Raw genomic sequence first — 25,678 nt, forward strand, 5'->3', positions numbered from 1 at the left:
ACCATGTAAGTTATCTAGTGCTACATAACAAATTACCTCAAGAATTAGTGGCTTATAACAATAATCATTTATTCTCTTTCAGGGCTTCTGTTGGTTAGAAATTTGGGAAGGTCACCAGTGGACAGTCCTCACTTGGGTTCTCTAGAAGGTGCAGTTATATTTGGCTGAAGGCTTGATTTGGGCAGGAAGAGCCACTTCCAAGGTGGCTCACTCACATGGCTGGCAAGTTGATGCTGGCTAAGCTGGGGGCCTCAGTTCTTCTTCACATGGGCCTCCTTACAGGGCACTTTTATTGTCCCTTTGTTACAGTATCTGGCTTCTTCCAAAGCAATCAGTCCCAGAGACCAAATGTTTCATATGACTTAGCCTCGGAAATCTTACACCAACACTTCCATCATATTCTATTTGTTGATGTAGCTACAAAGTTCCACCCAAAGAGAAACAATGTAGCTCCTGCATCTTGAAAGAGAAAGGTCAGCATCACATTGTAAGAAAAGCATGTGGGATAGGATGTATATTAGTATGACCATCTTTGGAAAGTACAAACAGTCACATGTACCATTAGGTGAAACCTACATTACCAAGCCTTTTAATTTTAAAATCTTTTGGTACATTCCAGTCACTTTCACATCCACCCCTTGCTGTTTTCCCTCTTGGTACTACCAATAACCTTGAAAGTTCTCCTAGAACTTAAAGTCTGGTAGGAGAAAGAGTGATTAAGAAAGCAAAAGAAACTGAATAAATCAACAAAAACCATTTTAACTAAGTACAACTCAGTCCTGCTACCATCAAGTGATAATTTAAAGACTAAAGCTCTAGTCTCTATAACACTCAAACACCCCCATGAGTATCTTAGAATCATGATGCCTTGTATGTTACAATAACCTCATGCTAGTGGAAAACTGTGTATAAAATTCCAAAATTGCATACCATTTGGTTGAATGAAAAACCTTACTTTTTTTTTTGCTTTTATCCATTGAATTTATTTAAATTTCTTTTTTATTTAAGTTGACTTACAATGTTGTGTTAATTGCTGCTGTACAGCAAAGTGACTCAGTTATACATGTATATATATATATATATATATATATATATATTCTTCTTCATATTCTTTTCCATTATGGTTTATCACAGGATATTGAATATAGTTCCCTTTGCTATACAGTAGGACCTTGTTGTTTATCCATTCTATGTATACCAGTTTGCATCTGCTAACCCCAAACTCCCACTCCTCCCTTCTCCCACCCCCCTCTCCCCCTTGGCAAACCACCAGTCTATTCTCTATGTCTCTGATTTTCTGTTTCATAGATAGGTTCATTTGTGTCATATTTTAGATTCCACACATGTGATATCATATGGTATTTGTCTTTCTCTGTCTGACTTACTTTACTTAGTATGATAATCTGTAGTTGCATCCATGTTGCTGCAAATGGCATTATTTCATTCTTTTTTTATGGCTGAGTAATATTCCATTGTATATATGTACCACATCTTCTTTATCCATTCATCTGTTGATGGACATTTAGGCTTTTTCTATGTCTTGGCTATTGTGAATAGTGCTGCTATGAACATAGGGGTGCATGTATCTTTTTGAATTATAGTTTCATCTGGGTATATGCCCAGGAGTGGCATTGCTGGATCATATGGTAATTCTACTTTTAGTTTTCTGAGGAACGTCCATACTGTTGTCCATAGTGGCTGCACCAACTTACATTCCCACCAACCATGCAGGAGGGTTCCCTTTTCTCCACACCCTCCCCAGCATTTGTTATTTGTGGACATTTTAATGATGGCCATTCTGACCAGCGTGAGGTGGTAACCCATTGCAGTTTTGATTTGCATTTCTCTAATAATTAGCGATGTTGAGCGTCTTTTCATGTGCCTATTGGCCATCTGTATTTCTTCTTTGAAGAAATGGCTCTTTAGGCCCATTTTTTGATTGGGTTGTTTTTTTGTTGTCGAGTTGTATGAGCTGTTCGTACATTTTGGAAATTAAGCCCTTGTTGGTTGTGTCATTTGCAAATATTTTCTCCCATTCTGTAGGTTGTCTTTTCCTTTTGTTTATGGTTTCCTTTGCTGTGCAGAAGCTTGTAAGTTTAAGTCCCATTTGTTTATTTTCACTTTGATTTCTATTGCTGTAGAAGACTGACCTAAGGAAACACTGGTATGATTTATGTCAGAGAATGTTTTGCCTACATTCTCTTCTAAGACCTTACTTTCCACAGAAGTTTTTGATGTGGTGGAAACGGTATTGTACGTGCTACAGACTGAATTTTGTCCCTGCCCCTCCCACAAATTCATATGTTGAAGCCCTAACACACAATATGACTGTATCTGGAGATACGGGCTTTAGGAGTTAATTAAGGTTATATGAGGTCATGAAGGTGGGCCCTAATCTCATAGGACTGTGACCTTATAAGAAGAGGCTTTGCCTTGTGAGAACACTGTGAGAAGGCAGCCAACTGCCAGCCAGGAAGATGCTCTCACCAGAACCCAATCATGCTGGCTGGCATCCTAATCTTGGACTTCCCAGCCTCCAGAACTGTGAGAAATAAAGTTCTGTTGTTTTAGCCACTCAGCCTGTGGTATTTTGCTATGGCAGTTCAAGCAGACTAATAAGAGTATATTACTTCAGAATCCTGCTCCAGATGGTTCTGAAATATACGGTAGACTTCCATCAATTTACTTTTCTCCTATCTCGCATTTATTGTAGCTCTATAATTATGTATTTTAAAAGCTAGATACAGTTGTATGAATTTTTGAGAAATATTAATAAAACATTGCCTTCCTTTTTCATTCTTTGATTCTCCTAAATTCTAATAAATGCTTATTGAGACCCTCACAACATGCCAGGTACTTGTTAGATGCTTGAGAATTTAAGGGGGAGAAAAGGAAGAAATGAAGTCTCAAAGATGCCTATGTGGCAGGCCCTACCCTAAACAGTGTACATGCTAGTAGAAAACCGGTAAGAAAATCATTGATTACTCTACAGGAGGAATGTACTGCCTGTATCTGTCTCCCTGACCAGTCTTTTGCCCCAGCACTTGGTACACAGCCTGGCACATAGTGGGCACTCAGGAAAGGTTTGTTGAAGTGTTGAAGGAATCCAAAAGAAGGAGTTACGGCTTGGAGAGGCTTCCAAGAGGAAGGCACATTGGGTAGGGCTGGAGCTGTTTCAACTCAGTTTGGGGTTAGCTGTGGGATTTCATATAAATTAGACTTCTAATTCTGTTTGTTGATATCTGAAACTATATTCAGTTTGACAGAATGTGGTAAGTTTTATATCTACAGTAGATCCTGTGAAATGTGTAAAACCCATGTAGATTTGCTCAATATTAAGATATTTATCATCAAAGATGTTTGCAGATCATTCATTTTCTTCTTGAATAATATAGAAAACTCTGCTGTGGTTATATCCTGGCCAGCAGAGGGCTATACAAATGCAGCCAATGCTTCCTACTTCCTTTTACCAATTAAAGAGCTTGCAGAGAATATTATCTCCCCACTGTAGTTGATGTTCCCTCCCCAGCTCAAGCCCCCAAAAGACAAGCCTGCAAGCCTTGCTGCCTGCTCTTTGGGAGATTTGCCTACCATGCCCCCACTGGGTATATAACTTTACTGAGTGGTTTTTATTTACAGTAGCTCTCATATTTCACATGTTATACAGCATTCAGACAATTAGGAGGGCAATGAAATCTGTCACATAGAGGCCAACTATAGTAAATAAAACCTGATCTATGAAGGCTGGTAACTTGCTGAATAACCTCTCCTATTCTCCTCTGTGTCTGTTCACCACAGGATTATGTAAATTTGGGCCCCCTGGAAGTGAAGCTCATGACTGTGGAGAGCAAGAAAATGCCCATCCATTTCCAAGAGAAGGAGACTCCAGTCAAATTCTATGAAGATGTCAGGAGCCCGGAAAGCCACATCACATATAAAATGATTAAGTCTTTTCTCTAAGACTGAAATCTGCAAAGTAAAAACAACTTCTTATACATTTCCTTTGGGAACTGAGGTATATCAGTCGCCCATTTTATTTACTCTTTGGTCCATTTTTAAAGCAGTTGTTATTTCTAAAGGTCATAATTACATTTAAAATCAAAGATCTGAGTATTCAGCTATTCATTTATTTGCATGGCCTGAGTGACAAAAATGAAAGTACACTTTATATTTCCATATTCAAGTATACAGGAGCATGACAGTGGGCCAAGATGGTCTCTGAGGTTGCTTACCACTTAAAAATTTACTGATCAATCTAGGATGCCAATATGAAATAGTTCAATTAGGAATTTTCTGAGAAAATTTAGAGGTTTGCATAGCACTGACTACACATCTTTCCCTCTGAGGGTGCTGAATGATAGATAGCCAGTCCACAATTCAAGTCTACTCTTCTTTAACCTAAAACTATAATGAAAATCAAACATTTTAGAAACAAATTTGAGGGTGGTAATTTCTTTTATAAAAATATTCCATCAGTAGGGCGGTCCATCTCCCATCAGCTCTATCAAGTCTAAACTGCTGAGTCTCTATCCAAGGTCATTACTCCTTCCCTCTTATTGGTACCACAAGCCAAGGACACTCTGACTGTGCCTGAATTTGACATCAGCTTTCCATTATAAAGCTAGTTTTACTTATAAAGCTTTTTACAAGAAACGCCTTTTTTTTCTTTTTTTTGAAACACCTTTTAAATATAAGGCCACAGATAGATTGAAAGTAAATACACCATGCAAACATTAACCAGAAGGAAGGTGGTGTGACCAAACTATTAGACAAAGTAGACATTAAAGTAAGAAGTGTTAAGAAAATAAAGAGAAAATGAAGAAATATATGTCACAATAATAAGCAGATTAATTCATCAGGATGATATAACAATTCTAAATAATAATATAATCTCAAAATATATAAGACAAAATTTACCAAACTAAAAAGCAATATGGTAAACCTTATGTATATTTTACCACAATAAAAAAAGAAAAAAGGCAGAAACAAATTCACCATCAGACTTGAAGGTCTTACCACACCTCTCTCAAAAACTGATCAAAAAAAAAACCAACCAATCATTAAGGATATAAAAAGTTAAACAACTGTAGATTACACATACTTTTCAAGTGTACATAAAATATTTACAAAAATAGACTGTATCCTGGGCCATAAAGTAAGTGACAACAAATATTCAAAAAGTTGAAATGCATGGAACGGTTCTCTGACCACAGTAGAAAATAACTAAAAACAACAACAAAGCTGTAATTTTCAAGTAAGCAAGATACTTCTGAAAAGCCTATGTGTGAAAGAAGAAATCACAAGGAAAAAATACTCTGATTTATAATGAAAAATATGACATCAAAACTTGTGGGAACCAGCTAAAGTGATGTTTCAAGGGAAATTTATAACCTTTCATGTATTAAAAAGAAGAAAGTTTGAAAATTCAATCGTCTAAGCTTTCATCTCAGGAATCTAAAAAAAGCAGCAAAAATAAACCCAAAGAAAGTAGAAGAAAGGAAATAAAGAGCAGAAATTAATTAAATAGAAAGTTGACATATAAAAGAGAAAATCAACAAAGTCAAAAGCTGGTTCCTTGAAGGGTTAATTAAAATTGATAACCCATAGTAAGACTAATCAAAAAAGAGAGGAAATAAATGAAAAAGAGACATCACTACAGAATCATAGACATCATTAAAAGGATAAAAGGAAATTAAGCAGAAAAAACCTTTCCCCATAAATTTGACAATTTGGATGAAATGGAAACATTTCTTCAAAAATATTTCTACAAAACAGGAGGAAATAAAAATTCTGAATTAGGCCTAGATATGTTTTTAAAAATCCAATCTGCATTTAAAAAATTTAAAAAGCCAGCTGGCTTGCTTCACTGGTGATTTTTCCAAACATTTCAAAAAGATACAATACCAAATATACACCAACTCTTTCAGAGACTAGAGAAAAAAGAAACACTTCCAAATTATTATATGAGGTCAATATTATTCTAATACCAAAACCTGGCAACATCATTACAGGAAAAGAAAATTAAAGGCCAGTATTTCTCATGAAGATAGATGCAAAATCATTCACAAAATATTAGCTTATTGAATCTAGCAATATTATAATATATAATATTTCATGAATAAAGAACGCAAGGTTGGTTTAATATTCAGTAATCAGAGGAAAAATGAATGAGATCAATGGATTATATCAGTATCAATACCCTGGTTGTGACATTGTACTATAATTTTGGAAAAAATGCTTATTTTTAGGGAAACTGGATAAAGAGTACATGAGATCTGTCTGTATTATTTTTGTACAACTGCATGTGACTCTAAAGTTATCTCAAAATAAAAAAATCAAGGGTAAAATGAACAGAACATAGGTGGTAACTCATATGATCATCTCACTAGATGCAGCATTTGATAAAATTTAATAGTGTGATAAAAAATTCATAATAATATGATAAAGCTCTCAGCAAAGATAGAATATCTTTTTTTTTTTTTTAAAAGCCCTGTAGCTAAAATTGTACTTAATAGTGAAATATTAAACATTTTCCCATTGAGGTCAGGAACAAGACATATATTCACCATCACACTTCTATTCAACAGTGTTGACTAGAACTGGAGTGTTCTAACCAGGCAAGAAAAAGAAATTAAAAGCATAGAGATTAGAAGAAAGAAGCAAATTGTCTTAGAGATGTCAAGGTTTTGTATGTAGATAATCCAAAGTAATCTACAAACTACTAGAATTTACAAGTGAATTTAGCAAGGTCACAGAGTACAAGGTCAATAAAGATCCAATGTATTTCTTTATGCTAGCGACAAACAATTGGGAAAAATAAAATATAATAGAATCAATAACATCAAATATCAAGGAATTCATGCAATGAAATATAAGCAAAACTTCTATGCTGAAGACTTCAAAACATTGTTGAGAGAAATTAAAGAAAACTTAAATAAATGGAATAAACAGAGAGATACACCATTATCATGAAGTGGAAGATTCAAAATAGTTAAGATGTCTGTTCTTCCCAACTTGATCTATAGATTCAGTGCAATCCAAATCAAAATTCCAGCATTTTCTTGTAGACGTTAACAAGTTTTTTGTAACATTATTATGGAAATTTATACCTAGGCAGAAGACCTAGGATAGCCAAAACAATCTTGAAGTAAAACAACAAATTGGAGACCTTAACACTACCAAACTGCAAGACTTAATATAACATTTCAGTAATTAAGACAGTGCACTACAGGCCCAAAGATGAAGAATCAGTCCGGTGGAATAGAATAAAGAGTCCAGAAACAAAGCCACACATTTACAGTCTCTTGACTTCTGCAAAGATGCCCCTATAATTCAGTGGGGGACATGGTCTTTTTTAATAATAAATGATGCTGAGGCAATTGTATATCTGTATGGGAAAAAATGAACGTTGACTCTTACCTCATACCCTACACAAAAATCAACTCAAAGTGAATCAGAGACCTAAATATGGAAGGTAAAACAATAAAGCTTTTAGTAGAAAATATAAGACTATCTTCATGCTCCCCTGTGCACATCCAATAGATCCTTAAAGGCTATGCCTGAAATTTTAAACTACATATCGTACGTGGGTAAATGTGGATTTGGTAGTGTTCCACATGGCTCCATCAAGCCTACTGCTCCCCGTATCAACCACCTCCCTGGGAAAAATAAAAGTCATAAAAATAACCAATTATAAAAAGATTGATAAATTGCATTTTATTAAAATATCTCTTTTCATTAAAAGACACCATTAAGAGAGTCAAAAGGCAAGAGAGTCAAAAGGCAAGCCACATACATATTGGGAGAATTTATTTACGATACATATATATAACAAAAAAAATCATATCCAAATATATATAAAGAACTTGTACAAATCAGTAGAAAAAAAGACTTGAAGAGGCACTTCACAGAAGAATATATCCAAATGACTAGTAAGCCTAAAAAGGATATCAACACTATTAGTGATGAGGGAAAAGCAAATTAAAACCACGATATACTATACACCCACTAGAATGGCTAAAATTTAAAAGTTGAAAATAGTAAATATTGACAAGGATACAGAGTGATCTGAAGTCCTCTCATAGTTGGTGATGGGAGTATTAATTGGCACAAACACTTTGGAATATGTTTGGCAGTAATTATTAAAGCTGAACATATATATGTATATATGTATACATGTATACATATATGTGTATATGTATGTCATGCTCCAGCAATTTCACTCTTGGCTTAATATGGAACAGAAACAAGTGGTTATGTTTACCTGAAGACATGGATAAGAATGTTCCTAGCAGCTTTACTGAAAATAGGCCAAAACTTGAAACAGTAGTAGACTATCAGCAGTAGAATATGTAAGTAAATTGTGCTATATTCATGCAATGGAATACTATACAGTAATGAAAGAATAAACTATTTCCATATGCAGCAATGTAGATCAATCTTATAGACATAATATTGAGTGAAGGAAGGCAGACACAAAAGAACACATACGGTATGATTCCATTTACACAATGTTCAAAAACAGGATGAGTGTGCTAATCTTGATGACAGAAGTCAGAAGAGTGATTACTTTTGTGGAGGGGAATGACGAGGATGGTACATGAAAGAGTTTTCTGGTAATTTTGATGAGTGGCAGTTAACATGGATGTGTTCACTTTGCAAACATTCATCAGGCAGGACACTTAAGATTGGGTACTTGACTGCTATGTTTTAAGATTAAAAAAAAAAAAAAGCCCCCCCAACACACACCCAGGGAATTCCCTAGCTGTCCAGTGATTAGGACTCGGTGCTTCCACTGCAGGGGGCACGGGTTTGATCCCTGGCTGGGGAAATAAGATCCTGTAAGACGCATGGCGCAGCCAAAAAAAAAAGTCCCCCCAAATAACCATATTCCAATCCACTCCATGAAGTGACAGTGTGAACAGCAGCAAGAGTGTTTCCTGACAGGAAGGCAGAATACTTTGTTAGGACAATCTTTCAAAGGTCAACAGAAACAGAAATGTCCTTGGAAAAGTCAGTAAAAATATGGAGTGAACTGGTCAATTTTCTTTTCAAGAAAGAAAGGTAAACTTTTTATAGATAAGATCTTTACTTTTCTTGGGTAGGGAAAAAAAAAAAAACTTACTGACTTTCCGCTGGGACAAACCAAAGAGCTCCCAGTAACCAACAAACCTAGCCTATGTGACAGCTCATTGGTTTCAGTAGGTCAGCAGAAACTGACTTTCACATTTGGGAAGTTCAGACCATGAGATTATTAAAACAAGCCAGGCATAACATGGTAGGATTCCAGCATTTATTTGTTAGGTGTGGCAGTTTCTCCTTCACAATGTGAAATTGGATCAGAAGAAAGTATCAAATGACTAAAAGTCCTGTTTGCTGCCAAGATGTCAGAGTGGAAAAGGCATCCTTTGGAAAAAGGGAAGAATGTTCTTTTTTTCTGTTAATATTATTCCTTGCGTTTAGAATTTGCAGATAGCAGTATCTCTAAAACAAATCTTCGGGATTTTCCTAACAACCTAGATTCTTAATAGCTTAGGGTGGTAGCTCTGTTAGATGACTACATTACAAGGAAATCTCAATAAAGTTGTACCACTGTGAACTTCCTATCAGTGTCACTTACCCAACAAAGCATTTATCAAATGAATCTTTGCACCCAGGCACTGTGTGTAGGACATGAGGGAGGCAACATGAAACTGCCCCTTTCCTCAAGATACTCACGGTCCAGCAAAAGTGCCTGATGGGTCAAGGAGCCTCTCAGCCTTGGTGTAACCTGCTTTCACTCTTGAACACTAACAGCAGAGAAGGAAGAAAGGAAAGTGGGAGACGGCAGAACAGGATATTCTAGGTGGTGCGGTGGTTGTGTTTAACTCAGAATACTTTATTTTTCACACCTTTAGTGATAGGTTTGGAAAAGAAATTTAAGATGAGTTTTGGAGGATTTTATGTTGGTTTCAGTTCTCAGAAAAACCAAGCATGTGAGTTCTATATGTTGTCATTCAAGACTGGGGAAGAGGGGACAGGGTGTTGGCAGCTTTAGCATCAGGCTGGGAATGTGCTTACTGTGGCCCAGGAACGAGATAGGTTTGAAGAAATTAAGAAGGTGTAAAGAGACGGGGTAGCGTGTGGGGAAACACTCTGGGATCAGGCTGGCTGCCTTGAATCTTGGGCAGTCACTTCACCTCTTTCAAGCCTATTCTCCTCAGTATTACATGGACCTAATTCCTGTATTGCAGGATTGTTTCAAGGATTACAGAGACTGCATGTAACCTGCACACAGTAGATATGCAATACATGGCAGTTGAAATGATAATTGACATTTAACAGCAATCTCTGGGAGAAAGGCCTAAGACTTCTGCTTGTCTTTACAGTACATTCACTCAAAGGTGCACAGAGAGTGCCTGTGTCTGATCCATCACATGCTGTGAGGCGCCGAAAAAGCTCTGATGGCAGCTGGGCCCTGTGTGCTTGTATCAAGGGGCTCACTCTGTCCTGGGGTTGTTACTGAACCAAATTTGGGTCCGCTCACCTGTGTGCAGTAAAGGCAATCTACTGACACTAGGTTGTGGTGAAGAGAAGTGCAGCATTTATTGCAGGGCCAAGCAAGGAGTATGGGCCGTTATTGCTCTAAAGACCCAAATTCCCTGACAGCTTTCAGGGAAAGGTTTTCAAAGAGAGGGTGAGGGAGAGGGTTGCAGGTGTGTGATCAGCTTGTGGACATTCTTCTGATTGGTTGGTGGTGAGGTAATTGGGAGTCAACATCATCAACCTTCTGGTTCCAACCAGTCTGGGGTCTACGTGCTTGTGGTCAAAATGCAGTTAACTTCCTCCACCTGGTGGGGGTTTCAGTATCTGCAGAATAGCTCAAGGACATGGCTCAGAATATTATCCACAGCCCTTGAAGAGGAACTAAAGGTCCTGGACTGTTTAATGGCTAAACTGTTATTATTTTGTCTTGCTTGTTTTCCTTTCTGCGTTTTCTCACTTCTCTGATTAAATTTGCTCTTTGGGACTCTGGGAGGGCCTAGGAGGCTAAAACTTTTCTACAAACAAGATGCAGATGGAGAACATAGGAAGGGTCTGTCCTGGGAAGGCACCATAGGATCCTGCTCAATTACAATCTCCCCTTTTCTTTGATACTCCTCAATCTTGAGGGAGAACAACTGGAGAACAAGGAATATAGCTTTGGATAGAGAGGTTAGTCAGAAACTCAGCAGAGGAACTCACTTCTAGGGGGGAACTGGTTTCAGGGTGGCTGGAGAGAGGGCTCAGCCACCCACTGGTGTGAGGACTCTAAGAAGCCATGCCCTGGGTCTGCAGATCTACATCAGGCTGTAGGGACAAGTAGTAAACCCAGTTCCAAAATTCTTATGAGTGCAGTGGAGGAAGGGCACTCCGCACTGTGGGTCAGTGGTAACAATTTTGTTTCTTTCTGAATCCTAGAGTCAGACACTGGAGTGATTCAGGGTCAGGGAGACCAAGGGGATTTTTGTGGCAATAAAGGGCTGTTTGTTAAAGGCCTGCTTGATCCTTGCTTGTTTTACTAGATCTCAACACAACAGTTCTCTGTATTTTTCTTGGAATAAAACTGGCTTTTGCACTAGACACAAGGAACTGTGCCCTCAAGCAGCGGAGGCTTTCTAAATATTAGTGACTTTAACTTGATTAAGTATTTCCATTTCCTACTCCTGTGACTTTGTGAGGCTCAAGTTCCCAGAAAGGCTGCTTTTTTGACCATGACTCTTTAGGTTGGTTATGTTTTAGGTCATTCTGTTCTTATGATCTACGTAAGTGCTAAAAAACATCAAGATACTTTTAAAAGATTCTTCACATGGAAATGTTCTCAGATTTCCAGCCAGCAAAAGAGTTTGAAAGGACTGCAGATGCAGATACCCTCAAAGATTCTTAGTAAAAGGTTTTGTCAGCATTTCCTTCCTCAAATCCTTTGCTCAACTCACTGACCTCTCGCCTTCTTGGGTTAGGGCCATCTTTTTGTATAGTCTCAGCTATAAAAATATGCTAGGCCTTGCAACATTTCCCTCCTCCTAAGAGGAATGAAAATTAACTCTGTTGGACTCCCCTCTGCCTGACTAACAGAGGCCAGCGAAGCATTTTTAATCTTTAAAGCCCTCAGACACCAAATCAGAGGGATGGTGGGCTCTGGCCTCACTTGAGGTTCTGGTGCAAGTGTGCAATTAACTTCAGATCTTTGATGTTCTTTGACTGCTACATTTCATTTTGCATTGGTCATTTTCTCCTAGCCACTTAAAAAGTGTCTTCTGTGGCTTTTGTGCTATTTATGTAAAAATGTCAACTTGGGATACAGCAGGGCCTAAAATCTAGTGAGAAGGTACACATTTCCAACATGCTCGTAACATTTGCTGAACACTAACAGTTTGGATTTGGTTATTTTTCCTTTTATAAGCTTTTAACTTTTTTTGCATTTAATTCCTTTGAAATATTTAAATTCTAAAACTATAAACTATAATTCATTTTTAGGATATCTCAGATCTCAAGTTACAGTATGTGACATGGTAGGGTTTTGAAGTCATTGAGCAGAGAAGGTTCAAGAAATTAGCAATTCTTTTAATAAAAAATGTATGACTACGATAGCGGCTGCTAGTTTTCCTTCAAATCTATTCTCCCCGTTTCAATAATAATACATTCATTTAGTTGTTGAGAATACGGTCACCCCAATTAAAGTCTCTGTTTCCCAGCTTCCCTTGCAGCCACGTGACAAAGTTCTGGCCAATGGAAGGTGAATAAAAGTTGTGCACAATTTCTGGGTCATCCCTTTCCCTCCCCTTCTCCCCCCTTCTTTCATCCTGCAGCTTGGAGTGTAGTTCTGCTGCTCAGCCACAGTGGACTGTGTGACGAGAGGAACACCTTAAGGCCCGTGGAACAGCAAGACTCCCAACACCTAAAAGTGGACACCTAACGACCTTGCAAAGCTGCCGTGCCCACTCAGACTTTCACGAGAGAAAATAAACTTCTGCCTTGTTTGAATCATTGTTAGTGTGAACTTTCTGTTACACACAGCCAAACCTAATCCTAAAACAGAGACTGACATGAATATTAATCTCACTGAAGTCAATGTTTTCAATAGTAAAATGTAGTCTCCAGGACACTAAATAAGTCTTTGCGGTAAGTACCTATTCTTTGTTATAAATTTTAAAAAGGGCTCAAACTACTTTAGAAAGTATTCTGTTTTATCTGAGGGTATCTAAAACTGCCGACCTAAGTATACTTAGATTTGTCGGGCTTGCTGTTTTCAAAACAGTGTTCTGTCACACCAAACTACAGTATTGCTGAAGCTGCCTCAGCACCCAGGACTCCTGCTTGAGGTCATGTGGAGTCAGGGGCTCGGGGTTCTGCTTTGGAAGCAGCTCATGGAACCTCCACCAGCACTGCGCTGGCATCAACTATGCAAACAGAGCAGGTTGGATAAATCCAAAGACTGATATTTTCAAAGGTCCTTTAGTAATACTAATAATGGCAAACACTTAAATGCACTTATTAAACGCACTTTACTTACATTAACCTAGTTGATCCTTCTTATAATCCTATGAGGTAGGGTCTCTAATCATTCTCATTTCACAGATAAAGAAACGGGCAGAGGGAAATTTCGTAACTTTCCCAAAGTCTCCCAGCTAGTAAGAGACAGTCAGGATTTGAACACAGGTGTTTTGTCTCCAGAATCTAGGCTCTTAACCACAAGCTATTCTGCATTCCAGTAAGAATAGTAACTATGTATTGAACTTCTATCATGTGCCAGGCTGTTTTAAAATGCTTCCATTTATTAATTCATTGACTACATTGGCCCTATGAGGTAGGCACTATTATACCATTTTATAGATGAAAGTGAGGCACAGGGAGAGTATGTAACTTGCCCAAACTAGGGTTTAAACCCATGGCAAGGCCGCAGAGTCCACACGGTTACAGCTATGCTGCATTTTCTCATCAAGCAGCAGGTGCTTTCCTCAATGATGGAAATGCTTTCAGAAGGGAAAGAGAATGCTCTTCAAAAAAAGGGCATTTTCTGCACATTGTCCTCTGTATACACTTGTATTCCAGGCTCTCCATTTGCCTTTCTTCCACCTCCCAGCCCATCTCACCTCCACTCAGGACCACTCAGCTTTCCCCTTCCTCCCACTGATTTTTCAGCCTATCTCCTCTCTTTTTTTAAACTTCCTTAACTCCTTCTACTCTAAGTAATTAATGCTGTTAGTACATTCTTTTTTTCAGCTTTACTGAGATATAATTGACAAATAAAATGTTAAGGTATTTACAGTGTATAATGTGATGATTTGATACGCGTATACATTGTGAAAGTATTCCTGCCATAAAGTTAATTAACACATCCATTACCTCACATTCTTCCCTTTGGTGGGGGGCAGAGTGAGAACATTTAAATTCTACTCTCTTAGTAAATTTCAGTTACACAATATAGTGTTATCAACTATAGTTACCATGCTATTCATTAGATCCTCAGACCTTATTCTTTTTATAACTAAAACTTTGTACCCTTTTACTAACCTCTCCCTATTTCCCCCACCCTCCAGCCCCTGGAAACCAATTTTCTACTTTGTTTCTATTATTTTTATTTTTTTTTAAATTCCACATATAAGTGATAGCATACAGTAATTATTTTGCTTTTTCTGGCTTATTTCACTTAGCATAATGCCCTACAGTTTCATCTATTTTGTCATAAATGACAGGATTTCCTTCTTTTTAAAGATGGAATATTTCATCGTGTGTGTATATTTATCACAATTTTTTTTATCTGTTCATCTGTTAACAGACATTTAGGTTGTTTCCATACCTTGGCTGTAGTGAATAATGCTACAGTGACCATGAGAGTACAGTTGTCTCTTGAGATAATGGTGCTGTTTCCTTTGGATGTACACCCAGAAGTAGGATTGCTGGATCATGTTCTATTTTTAACTTCTTGAGGAACTTCCATACTGTTTTCCATAGTGGCTGTACTAGCTTACATTCCAATCAACAGTGCACTAGGGTTTCTTCTCTCCAAATCCTCACCAGTATTTGTCATCTCTTGTCTTGTTGATAATAGCCTCACAGGTGTGAGGTGATATCTCATTGTGGTTTTGAGTTTCATTTCCCTGATGATTAGTGATGCTGAGTACCTTTTCATGTACCTGTTGGCCATCTGTATTTCTTCTTTGGAAAAATAATTATTCAGGTCTTCTGCCCATTTTTAAACTGGTTTTTTTTTTTTGATGTTGAGTTTATGAATTCTTTATATATTTTGGATATTAACCCCTTATCAGATGTATCATTTGCAAATATCTTCTCTTGTTCATTAAGCTGCCTTTTCTTTTTGTTGAGTTTTGTTTAGTTTCCTTTGCTGCACAAAAACTTTTTAGTTGATGTAATCCCACTTTTTTATTTTTGCTTTTGTTACCTTTGCTTTTGGTGTCAAATCCAAAAAATAATTGCCAAGACCAATGGTGAGGAGCTTACCCCCTATGTTTTCTTCTAGAGGTTTTCCAGGCTCAGATCTTACATTTAAGCCTTTAATTGAGTTGATTTTTGTATATGGTGTAAGATAGGGGTCCACTTTTATTCTTTTGCATGTGGCAGTCCAGTTTTTCTCACATCAAGTATTGAAGAGACTATCCTTTTCCCATTGTATATTTTCCGCTCCTTTATTGAAAATTGACCATATATGCCAGGGTTTGTTTCTGGGCTCTATATATTCTGTTCCACTGATCTATGTGTCTGTTTTTACGCTAATACCATACTGTTTTGATGACTATAGCTTTGTAATGTAGTTTGAAATCAGGAAGCATGATACCTCCAGCTTTGTTGCTCTTTCTCAAGATTGCTTTGACTATTCAGCGTCTTTTGTGATTCCATACAAATTTTAGGACTGTTTTTTCTATTTCTGTGAAAAATGCTATTGGATAGGGCTAGCTAGCATGGAATCTGTAGAGTGCTTTGGGTAGTGTGGACATTTTAACAATATTAATTCTTCTAATGCATGAGCACAGAACAGCTTTCCATTTATGTCTTCTTCAATTTCTTTCATCAGTGTCTTACAGTTCTCAGTGTATAGGCCTTTGACCTTCTTGGTTAAATATATTCCTAAGTACAGTTGATCACTGGAAAACATTTATATGTGTATTTTTTTCAGTCAATATATACTACAGTACTACATGATCCACAGTTTAAATTTGATTAGCTAATATTCCGTTGAAGTTTTACATCTATGTTCATCAGGCATATTGGCTTCTACTTTTCTTGTAGTGACCTTGTCCAGTTTTATTATCAGGATAAAGATGGCCTCAAAAAAACAGTTTGGAAGTATTCTCTCCTCTTTTATTTTTTGGAAGAGTTTGAGAAGTGTTGCTATTAATTTGTTATATGTTTGATAGAATGCACCAGTGAGGCCATCTCATAAATAGCCAGTGCTGTGGGTCTCATAAATGCAAGACTTGTTGGTGTTTTGGGGGCCCATCCCTTGTGTGGGAGTCTTAAAAGCTGAGGTGCTAAATGTGGGATCCAAACCCTTCACTCCTCAGGGAAAAGCTGGAATTAGACGTTCCCTCCCAATTGTTTGGTGCTGTGCTGGGGTGGAGTTTATGGTGAAAGTGTGTCTCAGCCGGTATTTGTGTTCTCATTCACTTGACGTGTAAGGGTTGCTCAGCTATGACTAGATTTCCTATAGAGGTAATTGCTCCATGTGTAGCTGTACATTCAGTGTGCCTGTGGGACGAGGGGAGTTCAGAAGTCTCCTGTCACCTTGGTCAACCTTCAGTAAATGCTCCTTCTACTCTTTGTGTCTTATCTTTGGTCAGCTCTTAGAGCTAATCCTCACAGGGCCTAAGTTTTGCTCATACTTAAGGACTACTACAATTGTCTTCTGACTGATTTGCCATTTCCTTCTTTTGTCTCAGTACAGCAGCCACAGTGACCTTTTTGCCAACAAAAGTTCTTAAAGAATCCTCTGCTCAATGTCTGCAGTGGCATCCCAGCTCAAAATGAAATCCAAACCTCAGCATGACTTAGAAAGCCCTGGCCCACTGCCACCTCTCTGACCTCTGATCCCACCAAGCTCCCTCTCACCCACTCAGCTCAAGCCTTCCTGGTATCCTTGATGCTGCTCAGAGAAGCCAAGCATAGTCCCCTTTCGGATCTTTGGTCTTTCCTCTGCCTTGTGTTATGTGGAGAGGGCAGCCAGTCACCACATCTTACCATCTTGCTTCCTCACTTCATTTGTCTTTGCTCAAAGGTCATCTCATCAGAGGTCTTCCTTGATGACTTATAGAAAGTAGCACTATACTCTGATCACATCAGTCTATCCCTTCACCCTTTTTTCCAGAGTACTCATTGCATCATGAAATATTTGTCCATTGACTATTCTCACAAGAAAATACACTACATAAAAGCAAAACTTTTTTTTTTCTGTAGAAACACGTTTGTTCAAATGATGGGCAGGAAGCAGTGGCAGCAGGGGGTGAGGGTGGCCAGGTGGAGGCTGTGCAGATTAGCACTGCTCCCCTATATCCCTTGTGATCCTGCTTTGATAGCCACCCAAGCTGTTGGCATCAGGGTCAGAAATACTTTCCCTCCTCTCCCAAACTGAATAAATAGCATCCCTCTCCCGAGAGCCGGGAGGAGACTCGTGAGCTGAGCTTGGTGCCCTGTCACAGTCCACAAAACCCTTGTTTATTGTTTCTCTCACCTAAAACTACTGACTCATAGAAGGCTCTCAAAGTATCAAGTGGATGAACAAAGTAAATTTACTTTCATCTTAAAGAAAACTCTTCCTTGGCCTGTATGCCCTCTGCTTATTGTCCTTTACCTTTTTTAGTTCATAACCAAGTTTCCTTGATACCTCTACATTCTTCCCACCTCCTCGATTCCATGTAATGTGTCTTCTGTCCCTGCAATGCCTGGGTATAGCTAGGGGTAGGGTTTAAATTCCTACCTGCTCAGTCCAATGGGCAGGTCTGAGGCTTTATTTCACTTGAGTTGACTATTCCTGACTTCAACTACGGCCTTGACATCTCTTTATTGGTTATTCTCTAGTTGACTGTTCTTTCCTGGTCTCCATTAATTCTTTTTTTAAAAAAATTATTTATTTATCTATTTATGGCTGTGTTGGGTCTTCGTTTCTGTGCGAGGGCTTTCTCCAGTTGCGGCGAGCGGGGGCCACTCTTCATCGCGGTGCGCGGGCCTTTCACTGTCGTGGCCTCTCCCATTGCAGAGTACAGGCTCCAGACACGCAGGCTCAGTAATTGTGGCTCACGGGCCTAGCTGCTCCGCGGCATGTGGGATCTTCCCAGACCAGGGCTTGAACCCGTGTCCCCTGCATTGGCAGGCAGATTCTCAACCACTGCGCCACCAGGGAAGCCCCCATTAATTCTTTACTACCCTTTAATGGAAATATTCTCTGGGACTCATCACTGAACTTACCCTTACTCCACACAGTTGTTCCTTTGGTAATCTTGATCACTGTGACGTATTCTTCCACATAAAGTATTTTCCATACTTTGGGTTAATTTCTTTAGATTTCGAGAAATGGGATAACAGGGCAAAGGATACAAATATTTTTATGGCTTTCTGAAAGGACTAATTTACAGTGCCCCTAAGAATGATGAGTTGCTAGTTTTCCCTCCCAGGAGTGATAGGATTTGTAAAGTGAAAGGGCCCCTTTCGTGCAAAGGGGCAGAAAACTCGAGTTCTATTCAGTGAAGAGAAAATGCCTGAGCAGAAGTACCTAGAATAGAGGTATGAGAAAAGCTGAAATTGTTGTAGACCTTGAATACTTGATGAGCATTCAGCCACACAAGCACACTGAAGGATTCCAGTAGTTAAAGTGCAGGATTGAAGGGGAGGGGCTGGAGCCAACGAGACAGATGAATCCAGCATGTGAGGGATAATCCCCACCCTTCTCTGGAAGCTACAAATTGAGGAGAAAATTGTCAAGTGTGGAAACTTCGTGAAACATGTATGGTAAGGCTTGCGATTGAGAAACTATGCCTGAGAAGCTGCTTGTTAATTGTGAAACTAAAAATTCCTGTGGGTCCTGTAGTTTCCCATAACACAGGACAAGTTTCCTGGGGATTTCCACTTACCTTCTAAATTTCGTATGAAAGTAGAACTCCTGCCGATGAGTGGGAGCCCCTCTTCTCTACTGGGTAACCGGTAAGGAATCTTGTTCTCCTAAGCACTTCAGACCAGTATTCCTCCTGTCTTCAGTGGAGACTCCTTCCCTCCACCTCATTGTCAGCAGACCAACCCTTCCCTGAGCGTTGAAAACATCTCTTACCTTTGGTTGGCTTGGGAACTGGCAGAGCTTGGGGTAGTGTACACTGGCTTCTAATCTGGAATGATAACAGTAAAGATCTGAGTCTCTAATTGTCTACTATCTGCTGACATAAACTAATCCATGAGACTCACGTTGCTTTGTGTTGCAGGGATGGGGCGGGGGTGGCTTCAGGGAGGAATGCATTCCATTAATCTGACTTCTTAGTCTCTGATATGAACAATTCCTATTTTTAAACTTATGTGCTATACAACAATTGAAGTCCCCTAGCTAAAACCCAACACCCAGGTTATTTACCTGGGTAAATTTTCTAAAAGTATAATTACTGGGTGAAGGGTAAGAACTCTCAAGTCTTCTGACAACCTATCACCAAAAAAAAAAAAAAAAAAAAAGGGGGGCGTACAGGTTTATATATACTCACTTCAGCTTTAGATTAGCAATCAAACTCTGTGTACAGATGCTGTTTGACAGGCAAAATGGCATCCTCCATAACAGTATACAGCACAGTGGTTATGGCAGACCTGGAGCCAGACCACAAGGGCTCAGGACTGCAGCTCAACCACTTAGTTGTTAAGGATCACACAGTAAGTGACTTACCCCAGCTGCTAGACCTGTACCCTTATCTATAAAATAGGTATAACAAAGGTGCCTCCTTCACAGACTTGATTAAACGAACAATCTGTCCAAAAACACTCAGAACAGCCTTACACTTGGAAAGCACTGTTGTTTTCATTTGAATTTTTCAGTTACTACTAAACTCTTTTCATTGGTCATTAGTATTTCATCTTTGGTGAACTGTTTTTTTAATCATATCCTTCCCCTTTTTCTATTTGACTGAGATAGTCACCCGTATTTTTCTTCATCTTTATAGTTCTTTACATTTATACTTAACTCACTTGGAATTTATGTTGGAGGGAATTCCATCCCCCTTCCCCAAATAGATATATGATGCTAGTAAAACAGGCTTATATAAATACTCTTTCGAAATGCCATCTCAATCACAGAAACACCTATTAGGTTTATTATTTGTATGAGAAAAACACTTGTGTTTCTCCTTTACTCACACTTACAATATACATCAGATGTGTGGGTTTTCCACACCAATTTTAGCACAAACCCCATAGGTTACGGGCTCAGTCCCACAAGATTGCCTCCCCCCACCCGGCTTCAGAGGCCAATTACAAGTCCGGGTTGTCACCTGTACTCCTGACTGATCAGCTATAAATCAGGGCTCCTGCGACCAACCCCCTTCTTGGTTTTGATAATTTGCTAGAATGGCTCACAGAATTCAGGAAAACACTTAAACTTTACCAGTTTACTGTATAATAAAGGGTATGATAAAGGATACAGATGGACAGCCAGATGAAGAGACACTTAGGGCAAAGTCTGGAAGAGTCCCGAATGCAGGAGCTTCTGTCCCCATGCAGTTGGGGTGCACCACCCTCCTGGCACATGGATATGTTCACAACCTGGAAGCTCTCTAAACTCCTTAATATTAGCATTTTTATGGAGGCTTCACTCACAAGGGCACAACTGATCATTAACTCAAGTCTCTAGCCCCCTCCCTCCTCCTGGAGAATGAAGCTGCGGCTGAAAGTTCCAAGCTTCTAATCATCTCTTGGTCTTTCTGACCGGCCCCCATCCTGAAGCTATCCAGGAACCTATCAAGAGTCGCCCCATTAGAACAAAAAACACTCCTATCACCCAGGAAATTCCAAGGGATTTATAAACTTTGCGTCAGGAACTAGGGTCAAAGACCAACTGTTAGAACAAAAGATGCTCTCAGTGCTCGCCTATCGCTTAGGAAATAATAGGGGTTTTAGGAGCTCTGTGCCAGGAACCAGGGACAGAGACTATATGTATTTTCTATCATTTCACATTATGCTATTTCGTTCGTCTTCCTTTTACGTCAATATGACACCAGTTTATCGTACCTTTATCAGATGAAGCAAACTGTCATTCCTTGATTTGTACTTTGGACCCATAGTGATGCAAATTCTGTCCACCATGAATTCCAAATTCTACATTTCAATATAGTTGTCAAAAGGTCAGCTCCTAGCAATAGCTGTTCTGAGCAGCAAACACTGGCGCGGCCATTCCTGCACCTGCCTCTGAAGACTGCTGGCTGGGCTCCTTGGGATCTCTCCCTGAGTCTTTCCTCTCCTACAGCAGTGCCTCTGCCTCCTCCAGGTACATGACATCTGCCATCAATGAGTAATCACAGAGAAGTGAAGAGCTTTTCAGTTGCTACCCTACTTCAGGACAAAAATGATGAGAGAAACGCAGATTTCACTGCCTTTTAGGACGCCACTGAACTAGATGGCAGTGCCAGTGCAGTGTGCTTGATACTTCCATTTGAAGTGTTCTCGAAATGTCAAGCAAATCAACTGCAAGTTCTGCACATCAGTGCAGACCCCGGAGTCCAGGTTCATGAAGGAGAGAGGGGGCCGCTTACTTCTCTTTTGATATTTCTTTGCCTACACTCCAAGCCAAGGTCACAATAACCCAGTGCTTATTTATCAAGAGTACAGGACAGCTGCCAAGTGCCCAGGATCAAGGCAGACGGGCAGGCGCCTGACTGCAGAAGGCTCAGACAGGTTGAGGTTTAGCTCTCCCCAGGTGATTCTCACACGGAGACTTTTATTTCAAAACCAACTTTGGAATTAGCTTTTGTAGCAGATAAAGGAAAAGCTCTTTGGAATGAGAACTTATTAGGAAGTGAAGTTTCCATAAAGCTTTCTCCTTGCTTTTCTCTCCTTCCAGGTGTATGCCTAAAACCAGTTCAACCTACTCTGCCTCAGAATGGTCACACCTGCCCCAACAGTAACACCACAGAAAGACCTTAACTTTTGACAATGTGGGTAGTTTCATACAGCATAAAAACTACACCTGCATGCTACATCAGTAACCAAGGGGACATTTCCTAAGTGCTTATAGCAAAATTAGACTAAAATACTAGCTAGAGACTTAGAAAACATTTCTGATTGGTGACACACTAAATAGAATGCCACTTCTTAGTAAAAGCAAGGAATTAGCTTGAGGTTTTCTGAGAGAGACTGCATGGAAGATGATACTGCAGCCTCTCCATTCAGAGCCTATTCAGACTGCAGAATTCTAGGTGTAGTCAGACCCACGGAAGGTAGCACATGTGACAGAACAAAGATCTAAGCTAGATGCAAAGGCCACTGATGGAAGCTGTGGATCCATCTTTTCTCGAGGATAAGACAGATGAAGTTCACCTGGCTGAATGCTGTGGCCTTTCCATACACTGTGAGCTAGCCACTGCTGAACACACAGGAGCCACCTTCCCCGGAATAGAGAGATTCTGTTTTTCTCCATGGAGTGCTGGAGAATAAGCATTTACATCAGTACTCCGAATTCTCAAGAATTTGGAAACATGTTTATTAGTGACAATAAACAGGAGAAGAGCCTTGGAATTACTTTAGTTCAAGGAGAAACTTATCCCATAAAGTCCTGCTTTCCAGGGGTAATGTTTTGTTGGCTCGTGGAGAAGTAAAAGATTCCTGCTCTAACATAAGGCCTCTTCCTAAATATGGACTCTCACAGTCAATGGTTAAGAAAAGTATATCTTAAAAATATAATGAACAATAATAATGAGATGTTAAAAGAAAAAATTTTGCAAATGATCTGGGATGGGTTAGCTGCCCTCTGCTAACAATCTTAATCTCTTTCTGCAGCCACTACCAACTTGTTAGCTGGGTAGTAAGATGGTGGGGGCATACACAGGTTTATAACCTGATTTAGTTATGTATTTTTTTATGTATTCAACAGCTGACTTACTTCACTTGTTACATTTTGATTAAAGTTAACATGCTCATGTGTTTTGTGTTTTTCCCTGTCAATGATGTCTGGGCATCAGAGCAGGAGGTGGGAAGTATGCTTCATAGGAGAAGACCATCTGAGAATAGAGAATGGTCATCAGGCTAGACCACAGACGGAAATAATTCCCTTTTTCAGTTTATGCACAGACAGAACAATGGACCATGAAACAAAGACCTGACTCCAATGTCTGTTAGCTTGTCAACCTGAGCAAGTTCCTTATTCCAATCTGTAAAATGGGTAAAATGTGGATAATACTAATCCAACAAGCCCAAAAGTTTGAACAATAAGATGGAAATGTTTATGAAGGATTTCACAAACTTGAATATGTTGAAAAAAAAAAAAATGTAGTATAAAAGGAACAAGCCATAGGCCTCAAATATAACATCCACTCAAACATCACCAGGAGAGACAAATCAAAATCTGTGATGATGTTAAGGAAGTTAACTTACAAAAGTACATTTTCCAGTCTGTATGAAAATGGTTTAATAACAGTGAAACTTAAAAAGTGGTAATATTAACAAGGTATATTGGTTAAAGACTATTTTTTCCAACCATGGCAAATAGTATGCAGACATTTATCAATGCAAAGCTTTTAGTCCCTCTATCATGTACTCTGAATCCTACTTACTATTCAACATGAAACACGATACAGTCAGAGGTTTCTTTGGCAGACATAATCACATGCATCAATATGTCAAATTCAAAGCATTTTCTCCCTTAAACTTACCTGACTGAAGGCATCTGATCAAAAGACAAAAACGAACAGTTTTAATAAGCAGTTCAGTTTATCAGTGTCTAGAAGGTAACAAAAGTACCAAGATCAAGCTTTGTGGAAGTTAAGTTAAAAGAGAAATAAATTTTACATTTTATTAAATCATCAAATATAATCACTTGGGTATACTTTTATTAGCAAAAAATAATAATACCAATGATAAAGAAAAGAGGAAAAAAGTAAATGTGCCTCAGACCAGAATACCATAACAAAAGTTTTGTGGAAGCTGCATTTTATTTGAAAATCCACCCATTTTTGCTAACATACCTTTTAATATTGTAAACAAAAATAGAATCTGCAGAGACAATGCAACAAGTATGCTTAACTCATGTACAGAATTGCTTTCCTACAACAAACTGTCCTTCTTAAGGCCCCTCTCAACCCAAATGTTAAGATGTATTTACACAAAGCACCGATCAACAGTGCAGCTTAATTCTTCGTTAACTAAACTCTTGGCTAGACATTAACTTTAAAGATACTATTTCCCCTTATTTAAAAGGTACATGATCATAACATGGCATGAGCCAAATAAAAGGTTCAAGGATTTTGTCCCCTCCCCTCCCCCCCATTAACACCTCCTAGAGTTTTACTGAAAAGAAGGAAAGTCTTGAAGTGAAAGCAATTCCTCACATTCATTTTGGAAAGGCCCTAATGTCAAATGGAAAATAATGACATGCCAAGCACAAAGCAGTAAAGTTCCTTCCCAATGCACTAATGCTGAATTTAAAATGTAGTGCTTTTCCCAGTTCTGTGAACTGTTCCCTTGCAAAATCCTAGGCACAGAATTGACTATAAGGATTAATGCATTTATAATGCTTCCCTAAATCCCATAGAAACTGAGAATTCTTAAGCGATTCAGACTTGCCTATGGACTTGCCTTAAAATATTTAGTGCTCTGTATGTCAGCTGAAAAGCATTCTGAATCAGATTCATTCTTATGGATAAAAATCAAACATACTGTGTACATCCATACTCATTTTCATAAGGAGGTTTGATACAATATTAATGTTACGTAAATTGATAATCATAAATAAATACAAATACTTAAGGAATGTCTACTGCAAACTGAATATATAATTTTTTAAAAGAAAAGTTAATTTTAGTTACTGTTTCTGTATCTGTGAGGACTGGAGAAAAGAAAGATACTGCATAATTAAGAATTATGATTTGATCCCCCCAAAAGAGTCCTGTTGCATTACAGTAAAGGACACAGCTCTTCTCTCCAGGCAGCTTTTCCAAATACAAATTTCACTCTTTCCAAATAAGGGCTTTTCTTGGTAGGTTACTGATTATGGGTATTAATAGGAGATGAAAGAACTGAAGAATTAGTCACCAAAAAGACAGTCTGAATTCATGGCAATTCTTGGCTTTATAAACTGTATTGATATGTTCTCCTATAGACTAGTCCCAATTTCCTTCATGGGCCTTCATTGGGTTACTGTAGCATTCTAATGAGAGTTTAAGAGACAGCAGTTTGGATTTTGCTGGAAGTAAGTATTTGCTGCTTGAACACTTGTCTTTTTGGAATAATTCCATTCTCTTCCATCTAGTTACATAAACTGTATCTGGGGGGAAAAAAAAGAGTGTAAGTTAATTCACTGCATTGTAGAATATCTTCTCATAAGTAAAAATGCTTTGTGCCTCTTACTATTCAACTTGCCTGGAAGTGTTCATGGCATGCTTATCACAAACCCTGATTACAAAACGAAGTTAGTATTATCAGCTTATCATGAGCCAGAATTCAGTATTTGAAGCATAATTACAGGAACTTC

The 25,678-nt window shown here is 38.7% G+C and overlaps 2 protein-coding genes across 14 annotated transcripts in view; one reads left to right on the top strand and one right to left on the bottom strand.

Annotated features, from left to right (window-relative positions):
• Positions 1-24,419, top strand: part of CCDC83 (coiled-coil domain containing 83) — a 62,162-nt gene extending 37,743 nt beyond the window's left edge. Inside the window, exon 11 of the mRNA XM_082342262.1 lies at positions 3,799-24,419. Within this exon, the coding sequence (XP_082198388.1) occupies positions 3,799-3,960 (162 nt within the window). The 3' untranslated portion in view covers positions 3,961-24,419. The remainder of the gene's footprint in view (positions 1-3,798) is intronic.
• PICALM (phosphatidylinositol binding clathrin assembly protein) overlaps positions 24,122-25,678 on the bottom strand; it is a 106,908-nt gene continuing 105,351 nt past the window's right edge. For all 13 annotated transcript variants that reach the window (XM_082342254.1, XM_082342255.1, XM_082342260.1 and 10 more), the window contains one exon: positions 24,122-25,471. Coding sequence is in view for 1 of the 13 variants with exons in the window: in XM_082342256.1 (XP_082198382.1) it covers positions 25,457-25,471 (15 nt within the window). In the remaining 12 variants the exon portion in view is untranslated. The remainder of the gene's footprint in view (positions 25,472-25,678) is intronic.

This window comes from Balaenoptera borealis, assembly GCF_965194805.1.
Source record: "Balaenoptera borealis genome assembly, chromosome: 11".
Classification (NCBI taxonomy): Eukaryota; Metazoa; Chordata; class Mammalia; order Artiodactyla; family Balaenopteridae; genus Balaenoptera; species Balaenoptera borealis.